General features: G+C 36.6%; 1 protein-coding gene across 9 annotated transcripts in view; it reads left to right on the top strand.

The window, feature by feature from the left end:
- THRB (thyroid hormone receptor beta) overlaps nt 1-16,070 on the top strand; it is a 173,565-nt gene that overhangs the window by 122,733 nt on the left and 34,762 nt on the right. The window contains exon 1 of one of the 9 annotated variants that reach the window (XM_075052458.1): nt 11,724-12,171. The exons of the other annotated variants lie outside the window; for them this stretch is intronic. Within the exon in view, the coding sequence (XP_074908559.1) occupies nt 11,724-12,171 (448 nt within the window). Of the gene's footprint in view, nt 1-11,723; nt 12,172-16,070 lie in introns of those variants that run through there. 9 annotated transcript variants of the gene reach the window in all.

The following is a 16,070-nucleotide window of genomic DNA, read 5'->3' as shown; positions in this document are numbered from 1 at the left end:
TGTCATTTTACTTCTGTTTTTATGGTTTCTTTGCTGTCCATTGAAGCGGAGGTTAGGCACAGATGAATATAAGGTGGAGGAGGTAGAGGGCATCAAGGCTTTTCATGGAATGAAGTGGAATACCTGACCCTTGGTTGGTGTGTCAGGCTCTGGATTAGCATCACCACCACATGAGGACTGGGAAAGAGTTAGTATCCTTAGGCTACATTGGCAGGGCCCAGTAAAGTGTTTTTGCATTCTTCTGCAGGCATTCTAGGCATTATAATTTCATTTAGAAAATACCTCTTTTGGAAGAATTTAAAGCATTAACATGTAACTGGGTCTCTCTAGCTCTTTGTTGTGCTCTCTTCTGTCTCATGTTAAACTGTATTTTTTGACCTTTTACTTACAGGGCTTGATTTTGCTGTGGTTTTGGAGGGATCAATTAGTAGCTTGAGCTATTTGATGGCAAGAGATGGGGAAAGAAATGCAGTGTACCCACTTTATCCTTACCTTATTTGTTAAGGGTTTAGCTTCCTATGGAGGGGGGGTTGTGGAGAATTCCTACTAGCACTCTAACCAGACCTGTCTCCCTGGACTTCCCCCTGGCAGGGCAGCTCTGCTAAGCTCAGTGAAACACAAAGCCTAATTGGAAGGACCTACCTTTTCTGCATTACGTTTGAAAGAAGTGGGCAGAACAAATATGTGCAAAGAAAATAATCGCCAGGCAAAATAAACAGTTCATTGCAGAAGATGACTGTTGGTACAGCTGTAGATGTCCAGCACTTTTCATTATGAGCGGTTTATATTTTCTGTTTCTCATTATAGGAATGAAATTCCCTACATGAGTGTGAATGTGAAAAGAAGCATGGATGAAATAAAAATCTTTCAAACTCTATAAAAACTGCATAAATACCACCATCCAGAGCCAGACAGGACCCCTTTCCTAATGAATGAGAATGAAAGCTTAGATTCTGTTACTGAGTCACTGGAATATGAGAACAGAATCTAATCCAAAACCAAACCAGTTGCCTAAAATAATAGGCTGTATTATTCTGATTTTTTTGATAGAAAATTTCTCTGCCCATATGTTACTTTTTTACTGCAGTAAGAATTTTCCTCTTGTAGGCACTGCCCAAAAGCCTCCAGTTTCTAGTGCAATCTAGAGAAGTTTTTCTGACAGAAGATTGTAGAATTTGGCCTTTGGTAGTAAAGCTAGGCTTTACTACATTTTGCAGTTGCCATAGGAAAAATATTTTGAATATTTTGACATCTTAGCTTTAAAAACACGTACTGGTGTAATTATTTTATGGCACACATCTCTAATTGTATGTGCTTATAGCTTTTAATAGAGTTCAAGTTTTCCAAAAGTATTCCGGGAACTTCAAAGTTATGGGTAACATAGAAAGATTTCAGAAGTGTAGAAGCCCTTACTTGAAAGTGAATAAAATTAAAAATAAAAAGCAAAATGAATGCTACAGGTACAATTTTTGCATGTAGAAAGATAAACTGAAAGGCAAATGTTGAGTTAATGAAGTCCAAACTACTCTTCCTTTTCGCACAGCGATACACATGGAGTTAATGAATGCCTAATACTCGATACTTGATGACATTAGAAGCTGACAAGTGAAAAGCTGGACCTATAGGTTTTGTAAACACTGTGCTTGTCAGTATGCTTTTGCAACACTGCCAGTTCTAAGTGTCAAAACTTGCCTAACCAGTTTTATGTACACATAACTCAGATGATGACCAAACATTGAGATAAAGGGATGCTTCTGGAGAGGGAGAGCTGGACATAATATGTCTTGCAGTGGAGTACTAAGTCTGAGACAGGTGCATTCTGTTCTCATAAACTGAAGCTTGGTACATGCCTAAAATAAATAGTTTTCAGATGAGTGATCACACACATAAATGTAACAAAGCAAATCTGAAGTGTAGCTTTCCTGGTTTGAAAACTGATTTTTTCAAATGTTCATTGTCTTTTATGATAAATGCTGCAGCAGATCTGATGCTTTTAAAGAACAACATCAAAAATGCATTTAGGGAATGTAAGTAAAATATGTTTGGGGTTTTTTTTTTAAATAGAAATAAGTGAAAAATGACTGATTGGATGCTCCCCCCATAGTTCATCAGCAGCTCTACAGTTGGTACCAGCAATTACTGTCCACAAAGTAATAACTGGGGAAAAAAATATATAATAATTTTAAAAATTAGTACTATCTTAGCAATAACTGCAAGTCTTTCTGCCATTCATTGGCACAGTAGAATAGAAAAATTTAAAAGTTGGAAAGTATTATTTTCTCATTGAGAAGATAGTACTTTCAAATAAATCAGTATGTAACGTAGTTCATTAAAAAATTCTTGCTGTTTAAATACTGTAGTGAAGCTTATGGCTTTAGCGTCACTATTCAGTGGCAATAATTGTTATTCACTGGCAATAATCTATCACTGAAGGCTTCCTTCTGTACATTTTCTCCCAAAATGCAGGACAAGCCCTGAGACAGATCTTAGTCTTACTTCATTTAGTGGAGTGAGAACTGAAGAAGGAATTCAAGAATGGCTTCTAAAACCAGAAAATAGTATTTGTAGAATACAGTAAATCTCATTAATTTCACCTTCATGGCAGTTGAAGATTGAATGCAAAGAATGTAATAGCAGTGTCCGTGAAGTCTGCAGTAGCTCTTTCACTGACTTCAGTAAGGCTAGGATTTTACTCTGCTTTTACTTGAAGTTTCATAATCGACTCAGACATTGTACTTCTACTTTCAAATATTCACACTGTTCTATTTGGTAATGACTGTAAAGTTAGATCAAGATAGGAATTATAATAAAATTAAGTGCTTACATTAGGGAATATAATTTAAATGTCATAAATGCATGTTTTCAGTAAGTAGAATTTAATATGCAGCATTTCTTGTAACAGGTCACTCATTTGGAGAAGAAAATTAATCAGCTTTTGTGCAACAAATCCATTTGAAAACCAGTGTCTCCAAGGGTGTTGCATGTAGTTTCCAAGAACTGGGAAAAGTAATAGGATAGGAAAGGTACCACCTTTTTTCTTCATGAGTCTTTTCACTGTAATGCTCATTACCCTGTAAACTTGTCATTAATTCAGATGGAGAACAGTTTATTGTGTAACATCAGTTTGAGAAATTATTTCTCCTGAATTTCTACAGTGATTTTCCTAGGATAATTTAATTTGATATACATCACTGTCTGACACTTCTCGTCTGCCAGACCATGATAAAATCCAGCTATTATTTCTTTTAAGGATTGGACTTTTTAGAAGGACAGTAAATACTTTAATATAAGGTTTTGTTACGCCGGTATTCAACAGCTTTGTAATGAGCTTTTGGGGATTTTCAAAAGGTTAACAAGATTTATATTGTGGGATGTTTTTGCATGAAGCTATGAATCACTCCATGATGGCTCTTATTACTTAGAAGCGTATTTTTGAATATGCAGTTAAAAATATCACACTTGGTAAGTTCTAGGTTACAGACATTCTGGTTTAATTTTAACTTTTTTGTTTCAAACTTTAATGTTTTAAAAAGTGCTTTCAAAAAGTGCTATATAAATCCAAAAGTTTCAAAAGGCAGGTAGTCTGTGTAACATTTTGTAATATTTCAATTTTTTATGCAATTCTTTAATAATGTGTTGGGGTTTTCTTTCCCATCATGGGAGAAAAAAAGACTCTTTAAAGAGTGGGTTTTTTTCTTTAGGAGAAACAAGATCTTATGATTATGTGTTTCTAAAGGTGTTTAAATTTGGTATTTACAACTCATGGATACCTGCTACATTTTCCGGATAAGATACACACATTTTTCAAAAATTTTGGATCTGGTTAGATTTCACAAAGAACAGAAAAAACAAACAAGTATTTTTTTAGCTTTGCAACATCTGCTAGCTATTTTCTTAAGTATGTTTCATTATGTTAGTGCTGATATTTTTTTCCGTTTCTATTTTTTTTTCAATAATCTGTCAGTATACTTAGTCCCTTTCTGTAGTAATTTTATTTAAACCAAAGGTGCTACTTTTTGTTAACTTGTCTTTCTGAAATTTATTTCTGATGGGAGCAGGCCTGTGTTTGAAATGTTGAGTGTCATTCTTAGACTGTGTAACACTGTGTTTCACTGCTGCCATCAGTTAGGAGTGCATAGTGTTGTCAGTACAAAACATACTTGTTAATTTCACAGGCAAAAACCTTTTAAAGTAGTTAATTAAAAAAACCAAAATGTCCGTGTGTTTTTTCTATATCTTCTGCACTAGCCTATAAAATGAAGCACTTCCCTTTGCTGTGCTTGCCACAGGAGTTGCAGCCTGCCATTTTATGGTCTTCATAAGCCTGACCACAGACTACTGTTCAGTTCTGATGACTGTGTGTCAGAACAATGAACTTAGAGTACTTGTCCTCGATATGCAGTCCTGTATGTAGAGAGGACTGTAATTTTTTTGTGCCAAATGTAAAGCCATCGATGAACTATAGGAAAGCTACTATCCAATCGGGCATTTTCCAGTTATTGCCATATAAACAAAATACCTTTTACATTCCTTAAATGCATTTCTGATGACGTTCTTTAAAAGCATCAGATTTGCTACAGTGCTTATCATAAAAGAAGACAAATGTTTACGGAAATGTTTAAAGGTTACAAAACATGAAGGCCGGACTTTCAGATCTGCTTTGTTATGTATGTGATCACGTGTCTGACAACCTTTTAGACCTGTACCAAGCTTCAGTTTATTTCAAATTTTAAAGAATTCTCTCCTCACATCGCAGTTTGTCTTTCTTTCTGAAGAAGCCTTTGACTGCATTATTTGGGCAAACTTTATTTGTTTGGGGGGTTTTTTTGTCTTTCACAAATTACATATTTGTGAACACTGCTAGTTTTAGTACCTCTTTTTTTTACCTGGCCATTGCTGAAACCTCTGTCCTTGAACAGGAAGTGTTATTTCAAGATACAGGGTATCTCTTTAAGCAATTCTAGAACTAAAATAGCTTGAACTGTTTCATCACCGTGAAAAAATAAAGACCTCCAATTATGTGCACATATCCTCAGGATTTGCTGTTAGTAAATAGTGGCCAAATATATTGTTCATTCCTTGGTGGGGAGGGGTGGAAAGTCTAATGTGGGGTTGAGGAAAGACCATGTGAACAGATTGGAAAGCTCATGGTGAAAGCAGTACTCAGAATCTGGATTTTACAAAACGATGGTAGTGGTTGGAAGTGATTTGAGTGATTTCCCAAATGGTTTCAATGTAATTTACACGTTTTTAAAGATTATATGGTATTTTGATACGTAATCTGGAAATGGTGTTTTGGTTTCTCACTGTTATTTTAGTAGGTTCCCAGGCATTAAAAAAATTACCTAACATAATACGAAGAGTGTAAAAAACCATTAGGATTCCCATATTCATGCAAGCAGTAGTCAGCAAAATGAGTGCTGGAGAAGTGAATCGCTGTCTGTTGGGCATCAAATTAGTCTTAGTTTAAAACAGAGGGAGGTGGTTCTGCACATTAAAGAGAGACAGATACTGAAGCGCCTTGCCAAAGGGTGTTGTGAATGCAAGAAGTTTATGCAAGAAGAGACTGGGCTGCACTTCAAAGAGAGATACCCTGGGTATTACTACAGTTTAGATAGGCTACAGGGGCTCAGGCAATCCCTTGGGCTGACAAGTAGCTGGGGATCCGGAGACTGTTGGTGGGAACTCTCATACATGGTTGCTTTGTTCTTACTCTTCCTCGGGTATCCTCTTATGGCTCCTGTTGGAGAACAGTAACCAGGCGAGCCCTGTGGTTTGAATAGTGCTGCCATGCTCAGGTATACCTTGTTCTCAGAAAAACTCCCTCCCATGTATTGTACAGAATTATGAGAGGGTCAAATGCATTTAGCATCTATGTGACTCTATTGGTTAATGTCACCTTTCTAGGTCCACTGTGTATCCCAGTATCTTACTGCTTTTTCCCATATAGCTTTGGTCATTCGTTTCTTTCAGTATTTTTATTGTATCTGTAACTGTCACAAGATTCCTTATTTGGGTACACAACTCCTGTTCATTTTTCTAAGGAGAGGGTTTCAGATAGTTCTTTACATACCAAAACCTGAACCATTTGCTTCTCTGTGCTCAGAACCTGCCTCTGGTTCTTACAGATGAGCTGTCACATTCTTCTGGATATTCTTTTCCTCTGATTAATTTTTTCTTATGTTTAGAAATCTGAGCATAATGTCAAGCCCAGGTTCTTGATAAGTATACGTCTAGTATTATTTTAATAGTTAATAGAAATTCAGTGTATTTTTAAAAAACAATTACACTGGTTCACACTAAGGAGCTCATTAAGATATCTGTCAGCAAGAACAAGGATAAAGCTGTTACACTGTATATTGCGAGTTTCTTAATGTTACCTTTTCTTACTCATTAAAAACTCTTTACAAAGTTTATTGGAATATCTGCGCACTCTTCTTTCATGATGATATAATTTTTGTCCAAAAGATTGTTTGAAAATATTGAAATTTAATTTATATTGAAAGCCATATTCTAAAATGTAATATTTAAATATTTTATAATATTGCCACTGTTAAAGCGAGTAACAGTACAACAGTCCTGCATTAAATAATCCTGGCTCTGTTTACTTCCACAAGTGTACACATACACACGTCTTTCTGAAATACTGGAAACCACCTGGTGGTTTCAATAGACATCACTAGTTTCACCTGCTAAAGTCACTTTCTCTCATTGTACAATTTTTTCTTATAGTCATTGTCATTTTTACATTTTAAAATTTAAGAAAGAAATCACGTCGTCAAAAGTTTTATTTAGCACATTATATGAAGGTAGGTTTTGCATATTTATAAAGAAGAATCTGGCTAGTCTGTATTAGCTGTGCTCCATCCTTCTGTTTATTCAAGGATCACACAAACCTAGTTTAAAAGTTGAGAAACTCAGTTGTGCAGTGTTTTCCTGTTTGATAAGGAAGAATAAGAAGAAAATGCTATGGTTATTTGGGAGAAACAGGAAGGAAGGGAAAGGGGAAAGGAGAGAGGAGGAGGAGAGGAGAAGCAAAATAAAGGAAAGAAAAGAAAATGCTGTGAGCTGATTGCAACATTGGTGAGAAGAAACGAAACCTTAGCCTTGTCTGGCACAGACAGTTTTATCATTCCCAGCACAAACACACATGAAAGCTATACATGCTTTTACTTATAGTTACTTTGTGTGCTTTAAAATGCTTGTGCAAAACATGAATCGGGTTTCAGTTTTTCTGGGGAGATGTCATTCAATTGTAGCTTGCTGTCTTTTTTTCTTAAGTCAGTAAGTAAAAATCATCTAGTGTTATTGGACCAGGTCCATACAAAGCTAGGCTGCTTGATCAACCTACTATGCACCCCTCAGTCCTAATCCTGATTACATTTGCCTTAGTTGATCTCTCTGAAGCCAACCCACTTCAGTGTCCTTAGATGCTTGCATGCTTCAATGTTTTTAAAAAAAAAAACAAAACAGTGAAGTGCTGTTGCCTTTGCTGCTCTGTTTTCAGTAACTTCAAATATGACAAGAGGCCAAACTTTATACAAGAATCGCTTTTGTCAATCTTTTGTTTTGCAATCAAGTAAGTTAATGACAAATCAGAGACTGCAAGTTGAAATTCTTACAGGCTGTGAGCAGTTTTGGAATATAAAATAACTTTTTGTTGTGAGAGGAAGTGTCTTTGTAACTGTAAAAACAGCAATCCTCTGACATCCCAGAACTGTTGATTTACCTTTTGCCTTGAAACTAAGTGATAGCCTGTTGCTGAAGGTGAAAAAGAAATGTTTGCACTCCCCAAAAAAGTGTGAGCAATGTAGTCTCTGAGGAGCAGGGACTGATTGCCTGTGTGGTCACACAGCAGCTTTCATCAATGGATCTAGCTGTTCAAGTGGAGCTACTGCAGTATAAAGCAGTAATGGTAATAACGGTAATACAAATGCCAGTCTTGAGTGTAACAGGGCAGATCCCGAGCTAGGAAGAATGGGGGCAGCTGTCAGGGCACAGCAGGGAGAGTTAGTGCGGTGCCTCTAGGTTTGTTGTGGTGAGCACAGGGAACAAGCAGTCTTTTCAGTGTGCTTTTTGGTCCTGTGCTGTGCACCCTCAGGTTTTGTCAGGGTCAAAGTTCGGAATAGGTACACAGCTCATTCCAGCAAGAAACGCTGTCCTCCTGGCTGGCTGGCTACCACTCCCATCTTTCTGGAAAAACAAGTTATGACTCCCTTTTCTTGAGATGTACTGAAGAAGGGAAAGGATTTTTGTATCTCTTCTTTCACCACTGTTGGCAGATACTAGTAGAGAAGTAGGAAAAAAAGCATATAACTGAGAGGAAACCAAATGAATTGTTCCATTGTTTTTATAGTCCTTTATATACTGACATTCAGATAACACTGCATATCTGAGAACAAGCCAACCTTTACTATCACCCATTAGGAGTCTTTGTCTTGGGCTGTAATAAACAATTTCTGAGGGATTCTCCTCACGTGTCCTATTAGTTTAGCTCAATGGGCACTTCATCTGCTAAAACTTTTCTGCTTCTATAAAACCAACTTACTTTTAAAGACACTCTGATGGGAACTTGATAAAGTCTTTTGAACTGTTAACTGCTCAGATGCCCATTATTGCTACGATGTGCTGCTTTTATATCTCTGAAATTGCTTGATGATTCCTTTACTTACGTTGATGAGAAGAGCTCAAGGCCCTTCTTACTAGTCCCTCTTTAGTCTGAAATAGGGCCTGTGGTTTTAGTCATGATTCATCCCAGTAGGCTGTACTTCTTTCTGCCTTGATTATAGCCATGTTAACAGTAGCTGGAAGGAGAGAGAGGGATGCTTCTCTTACAATTAGGGAGCTCAGACAAAATTACATTATCATCCTTTATCAAGTGTTTTGGTTTGACAAAACCAAGTGCAGATGTAGGAGATTTAAACTGCATTCTCTGTTGCCAAAAAGAAAAAAGCTTTTGAGGCATTCAGGCAAGATATGTTAAAACAAAAGGAATAGAATAAATAATGTTGTCCTACAGTGAAACTCTAATTTAACATTTTAATAAGCTAAATGGTAAATTAGGACATACCTGCTATGCCACAGTATAGGAGTATAAGAAAAGGAGACAATATATGGGACCCTCAGTGGTAGGTCCTTACAACTTAATCCTCGTCTAGCAAAATTTGAATGCAAAATGTCCCTGGTGACTGAAGGGAATTTGTGAAATAAAGTGGAAGCTCATGAAATTAAATAAACTGTAGCTGACATAGGAGTCAAAATAGTGAGACAAATTTCAGAGAACTAAAAGGAAAAGAGATGATAAAGCTGCTTGATGTTGGGTTAGCCTTTGTAAACTCTGCCTGGGCAAATTCCAAATGATGGAAGCTATAATAGAATCAGTTTCTTCTCATAGTTTAAATGTGTCTAGAATTGTATTTTAAAATCGCACAGATGCTTTGCAAACACAGAAATTGGAAAATATTTTAATTTTTTTTTTTTTAAGTTAAGGAGGGTTTTAGAGTTCCTTGCTAAAGTTAAAAATCTGTAAACCTTGTGTAACATCTTCTCTGAATCCTTGGGGAACAAAAGTTTTACCATTGCGGTGAGTGTATGTTTTTTAATTAAAATCAAAGGTATAGCAAATCCTCATAGGCTAAAAGACAGCAAAGATGACCTTTAATATCAAAGATAGACTTAGGAAAAAGATACATAAATTTTTGCCTAACAAGATTTAACAGCCTGGATTATGAATCACTGATCTCATTTCCAGGACTAATAGCAAGAACTGAGTAACTGAGGATATAACTGACTTTTTTTAAACAGGGTTCAGAATTGTGTGGGATCAGTAGTCTGCTCAAGAAATCGACAAAGCATAGAAGTATCTATTTATGAGTGAATTGCAGAAATGCCTATATTTTTTATATACATATTGCACATGCCTGACTCTCACATATATATAAAGATGCAATATTATCCATGCAGGGAGGTAACTAGAACATGAAGGAAGACAAGGAAGAGGAGAGTAGCCTTGTACTGAAGGGTACGTTATCTGAGGTTGCACAAAGCCTAGTGGAAGAGTGGGTTATAGTGCACAGTTCCTCTCCGTGCCAAGAAGAGTGAAGTGGCCAAGTTTGGTTCAGATCTTACAGGGAAGTTCAGTGCAGCTCCCAGAGGGTCTTACCAGAACAATCCAGTCTCTCCCTCTGAGCTTAAATTTATTATGAAGTCTAGAAGATATAAAAGTGATCAAATTATGAAAAAAAGTTTTATATTCTGCTCTTTTAATTTTTTTTAAATTGCCTAGTATTTTCTGGGTTACTTTCACTATTCTATTTTAAATCTGATTGTCCTCCTACAAGTGATATTCTCTTGCCATATGACCTGCATTTAGAGTTAGTTTTTAATTTTACTAAGAAATCAAGTCTGAACTAAGAGCAGATCATTAAGCCAGAAGTAAGCAGGTAAATGCAAATTCTGTAGTTAACTTACCTGCCCTATGCATTGAAGTCTGTGATGCCAGATAGTTTCTCACACAAATTCATGTTGTTGAATCATGTCCAGCTGAGATACAGTGAGTAGAAGGAATGGACTTCTCACCGCAAATATCAGGTGAGCTTACACTCCCAGCAGAAAAAAACGTATGCGTTTACATTTAAAATTAAATAAGATATTGAGGAAAGCTATATATACTATCAGGGATTAACACAGGATAACAGTATTTAATACTAACCGTAATTAAGTCTTCTGAATATGTCCTATATTAGCGATGTTTCACTTCAGAGAAGTCTTAAGACAAAACTTTCAGAAACAGCAATAGTATCATAGATCTGGTAACTGAAATCTAAAGTTATTTTTAATCATTTTTATCAGGAAATTACTGACTTAGTATGCAGTTATTTACTAATAGGTATATGAATTACTTTACTGAGTGAAATGTATGTAAAATTAACTCTTAGGTCTGTTAAAATAGCAGAATCTTACTATGATTAAAACCACAGTGGATATCAGTCATCAAATGTCTGGAATTTGCTATTTTCTATATGCAAGTTAGAAAGCTATTTTGTATTTTAATTTTTATACATATAATATAAAATAAAATAATTTCTTTAAATGTGGAATATAATCTCTGATGTGTCCTTTCTATAGCATTTAGTTTTGCTACCCAAGAATAAAAGATGGGCTATATTTAGTTTTACAGATTTATCAACTAGTGGTAGCTCAGTTTCTTCTGTATCAAAGAATAAATAAATTTGATTAATTATTATGACTAATTAGATCAAGTCATGCAGCTTTAGTATTGTTTATTATCTACCCTGGACCCAAATGTCCATAGTCCTGTGATAAAATTAGTGTCTCTGATACTCCCCTGTGACCACAACTAGAGAAAGGCAGTAGGTAGCAAAAGCGGAACTGCTAAGCATGCCCACATAAGAATGTCACACTTAGGTAACAGAGTGTCCCTCAGGTCAGCCTACGATAAGAGCAAAGTCAAACAAGGCTGAATCCTTGATGTTTTGTGTTTTAAGTATCTGAAAATTGTTCACGACCAGCCTCGACCTACAAGACCTCAAATGATCATATGAGCAAGGCAATAAATTGGTGGTAACTTGCCCTGAGGCCCATATTGTAGTTGTGATGTTGTGAAAGTTACATCTAGTGTTAGCCTGTCCACATAGATCTCCCTACTTATTCGGGCTTCACAGACAGGAAAATTTTATATTTACTTGTACTGAAGGGGAACTATGGTGGCTGAATGGGCATGGCTGAAAGGCTCTGCATCGTATCAGTGCGGTCAAGTGGAGATGCACAGGAATACCACGGCATCAGGAGAGCTGGGGAACCACTTGCTTTCCAAAACTCCACACCTGAGCAAGATTTTGGCAATGCCAACAGTTTGTAGCCCTGCAGTATTTGCCAAACATCCAGGACGTGGCCTCCTGTCATGGGACAGACTGATTCACCTTCCTGACAGAAATCAGAAATGGAATGTAGTGGGCATAGCAGAAGACCGTTTGTGTAGGAAAAGACACTCCAAAAATTATGATATCCAGAGGAATGGACAGCAGCTTTTGCAATGTCGACATGCTTCAACTTGGACTAGCACAATTTTACAGCCAGGCCATACAAAAGCAAACTTTCAAGTCATGTCAAGTGCCCAGGAGTACCAAAAAGAAGAAAAAAAGTGTAAAGGTAACTGGCATTATTATGCAGAGCACAGCAAATGCTGTATTAAAAAAAAAAAACAAAACAAAAAACAAAAACACCCCACCAGGTTGTTTTATCTTTGTTTATGGTCAGGGGTTTGGCCATTGGTAAAAGCATTATTATGTGGGAGGCGTTTTCTTATTACCAGTGTTTTTAATTTAATTATTTTTTTTCCAGGAGAGATAATTGTGATTTTTAGTATTCCCTTTTACTCAATTCAATAGCTTTGTGAAGAGCCCTGATGACAATGTGATGAGTACTTACTGGGGTTTTCTGTGTGATACTAAAAATAATGTCTATTCCTTTAGACCTTTAAAAATTTGTCTCTCTCTTTTACGGTCTTGATAAGCTGATCAAAAAATCTTTTTTGAACTTGGCCTTTTTAAATAAAGCATATCCTTGATACATTAAAAATGCAAAGGCAAATGAAAGCATTCTTTTACTACTTCCAGGGTGTTCATCTCTCACCTGTGACTGTGTTGTTTGCCTTTTCTTCTTTCTTATTATTAACCATCCCCAAAGCCTCAGTAAGCACACAGACAGAACTCAAATAAATGGAACTTCTTGTTATGAATATTCTTTGCCTCAGTAGTCAGGAGAATTAACCATTTTCTTTCAGGTAGCTTTTTTGTTCACATCAGTGCAGCATTGAAGGAATTCCTTGAAAGGATCACAGTTGCTTAGGTATTAGCACAAATTTAGTGCTTAAGTTATTTTTATTCTTTTTTAAACTGGGATAGATAGTTCTTCATTGTTCTTTGCCTAAAAAATAATTACTGCATATTGGGAAGGAGGGACTACAAGTTGTTTTCTTTTACTTAAGTCTTGCGTCACTCCAGGAAGAAAGATTACAATGTCAGGCAGGATATCACCTCATGAAAAAGTTAAACTGGTCTAAGTACCTGATTTCTTTAGATTTAGTTGCTCTTTACCTCAGAATGCCTCTTTGCTAACAGATGTCAGGTGTTGATCGCTTTAACGTCTTACTAAGGGCTGTCAGGAGGCTGCCAAACCCAGACAGTCCCATCCAAGAGTCTGTTAATTATGTTGTGTCAAGCTACATTAGCTAGCTTTCTGCTCTGTTTTATTTTTGAACAAATGGAACTTTTTACCTTGGAAGTGTTCTTGTGGAGTTGTGGTAGGGAATGACTCAGAAAAGGTACATGTTTTAAGTATTGGCGGTTACTTTCTCAAGAGATAAGCTGCGTAATTAACTGATGTCTGCTAACAGGGTCTTCCAATTATAAGATATGGGGAGACTTAACAAATTGGGTTGTCTGGGTCACAGGTCTATAATTACTCTTCACAATATTTGCTCAGAGACCATCTTAAAAGTTGTCAAACATTATTCAAAGAATTTTGTTAGCCGGTTTGTTGGCAAACTTCGCAGGGAGCAAATGCTTTCTGACAAGACCGTGTGCTACCTACACGTCGTGAACAGTGCAAGGAACTCATGCAAGAAAAAGCAAACATGAACCCTGGAAGAGTCTTGATCATGAAAGAGCAAGCTCCATTCTCTTTTAACCAGATTTATTCAAGGTGTCAGATATTTTCAGGGAGAACTGGATTTGTAGTGAATCTGAACATTTAAATATAAACTATGACATTCTTTGTTATCCAAACAGACTAATGAGTCTGAAGTGTTTCAATAAAAGGCACATCATACTGGCATTTTATGAGTCATATACAAATTTAATGTCATGTCATAACCGAGGTACAGCAGGTTTTGTGAGAGAAGCGCTTTTAGAGAAAGAACTGACTTAACACACGTTGAGAAAAGAGGTGTGCTATTGTGTAAGAAAGATTTTCCTCAGGGGCAGCTAGTTTGAAGCTTGCTGCATCTGTTGCAAACTCAAAGGAATTATTTTATGCCAGAAAGCTTTAGCTCTTTTTCCCTCAACTGTATCGCTTGCTATAATAAATATAGTGGTGACAAAAATGACAATTTTTAATGTCTTTGATTCCACTGAGACATACTCCAAGAACTGTCAAATGCTATTGTAACTTTACAACACTAAAATTCCATAATTCTACATACTTTATGATTTAGTCACAAGTAGAGTTTTCAAAATAAGAGAAATACTATACAGAGTTAATTTTCTGTTCTTGTAAGTGCTCGGTATTATTTTGGATTCTGATGTTTGATGTTTTCTTAGTTTAATCTATAACAATAAATTTGCATAGTCATATTTTTGAGGGACCATTTGGAGTCTCTCATTGTAGTACATAAGGTGAATGAGTAAGTTCAAATAAATACATTAAAGAGAAGTGGTAACTTATCATGTGGGCACGGAGATGGCTGTATTTGACAAATGATATGTGTTGCAAAAGCCACATTAGTACTTCTGCTCAAAAGCTGTTAGAGTTTTCACTATATTTTTTTTTGTGATATGAAAAGGTAGGGACTGTCTGGGATGTGTCCCATGTTATGTGGTCTGAGTCCTGAAAGTGCAGATTTGTGTTCTCCTTGAAGAGCCGTGATCTAATTTTTTTTTCCCCATAACCTTCATCAGAGGTGGCTGAGAGAATGCAGGCAACAAGAAAATCTATGAATAGGAAATTTAACCATTATTTTGTAACATGTAAAAATACGTATTACAAAACTAGGAGCTGATAATACAAGTGTACATAACTGTTAAGAGTTTAGAAAGGTATGTTTAATCCTTGCAACTACATGTTCAAATGTGCAAAACTTGTTGACCAAATACTGGATTTTTATTCACCTGTATTCATAAAGTGTGAACACAACCAACATATCGCTGAATGCTCAGCGATACCTGCCATGTGCTGACACCGCCAAACCTTTTAGAAGTGGCGCATAGGGGCCCTAACTGCAGCATTGAGATAGCCAGGACTCTAGACCAGGGGTGCACAGTTTGGGAACGGTCAGGAGAATACGACTCTTGCGGGTAATATGCCACCTGCGCATTGACGCAGCTAGCAGAGGTACACAACAGAGCGGATTGTGCTGAATGACGCTTCTTTTTTGTGTGTCGGGGACCTCGGTCGGGGGTGTACCGTCGGGAGGATCAGCCACAGGATTGCCGTCTTGCCTGAACATTTCTGTGGGTTCATTTTGGTCGGTTTTGTAACTGAGTTAAGTCACAAGAGAAGTGCAGCTTAGTGGGGCATTTGATTGTTCATAATTAAAAGTTTTAGTCAGAATTTTTAAAACAGGAGTTGATGAAGAGCTGCATGGTCTAGTGTAGGGCAGTCTCTCCTGTAGACATCTTTCAGGCGTTCTCAGCCTGACTTCTGCCCACCCAGTGTAACATCCCTGACTGCACTACACTTACTTCTGATTTACACCAGGGTGAGTATTTCAAAACCTTTGGGGCATTCAAGACTCATGTTCAGCAAGTAATTTCTGCGTCTTTTAATACAATGAACTGACACCTCAGACTGTGAAGGGTTCAAACTTCGGATCTTCTTCTGCCGCAGTATCAAAATTTCTGTTTCATCACTGGCCTGTTTGCTCACCCAGAGGTTTTATTCTGATAGTGATTAATTTCCATGTGTTCACATAATCAGACACTTGTGAACTAATAAAATTCCAAGTGCGAAACTACATTGCTGAAGGCAATGAAAGCTCAACATGGCATGATTTAAAGACTCTAATATTCAAATCAGAATACAAGGCAAAGAAAAGCTGTTAGTATTATTTTCTACTCCACTTTCAGACTTTTGATAAAGACCCTGTCTAACTGTCTTTTATCAGATTATTTAATTCAAAGTGATACATGAAAAGGACTTGGAGGATTGGACACTAAGAAACTAAAATGAAAATATTTTAGAAATATTTCAGTTTTAATAGGCATGTTAAATCTTTGCAGTGTTTTTTGAACTGATTTATTTCCAAGGGAACAACAATCTGCAGTGCTATA

Source organism: Buteo buteo, chromosome 2 (genome assembly GCF_964188355.1).
Source record: "Buteo buteo chromosome 2, bButBut1.hap1.1, whole genome shotgun sequence".
Classification (NCBI taxonomy): domain Eukaryota; kingdom Metazoa; phylum Chordata; class Aves; order Accipitriformes; family Accipitridae; genus Buteo; species Buteo buteo.
This window is presented reverse-complemented; position numbering and strand designations above follow the sequence as displayed.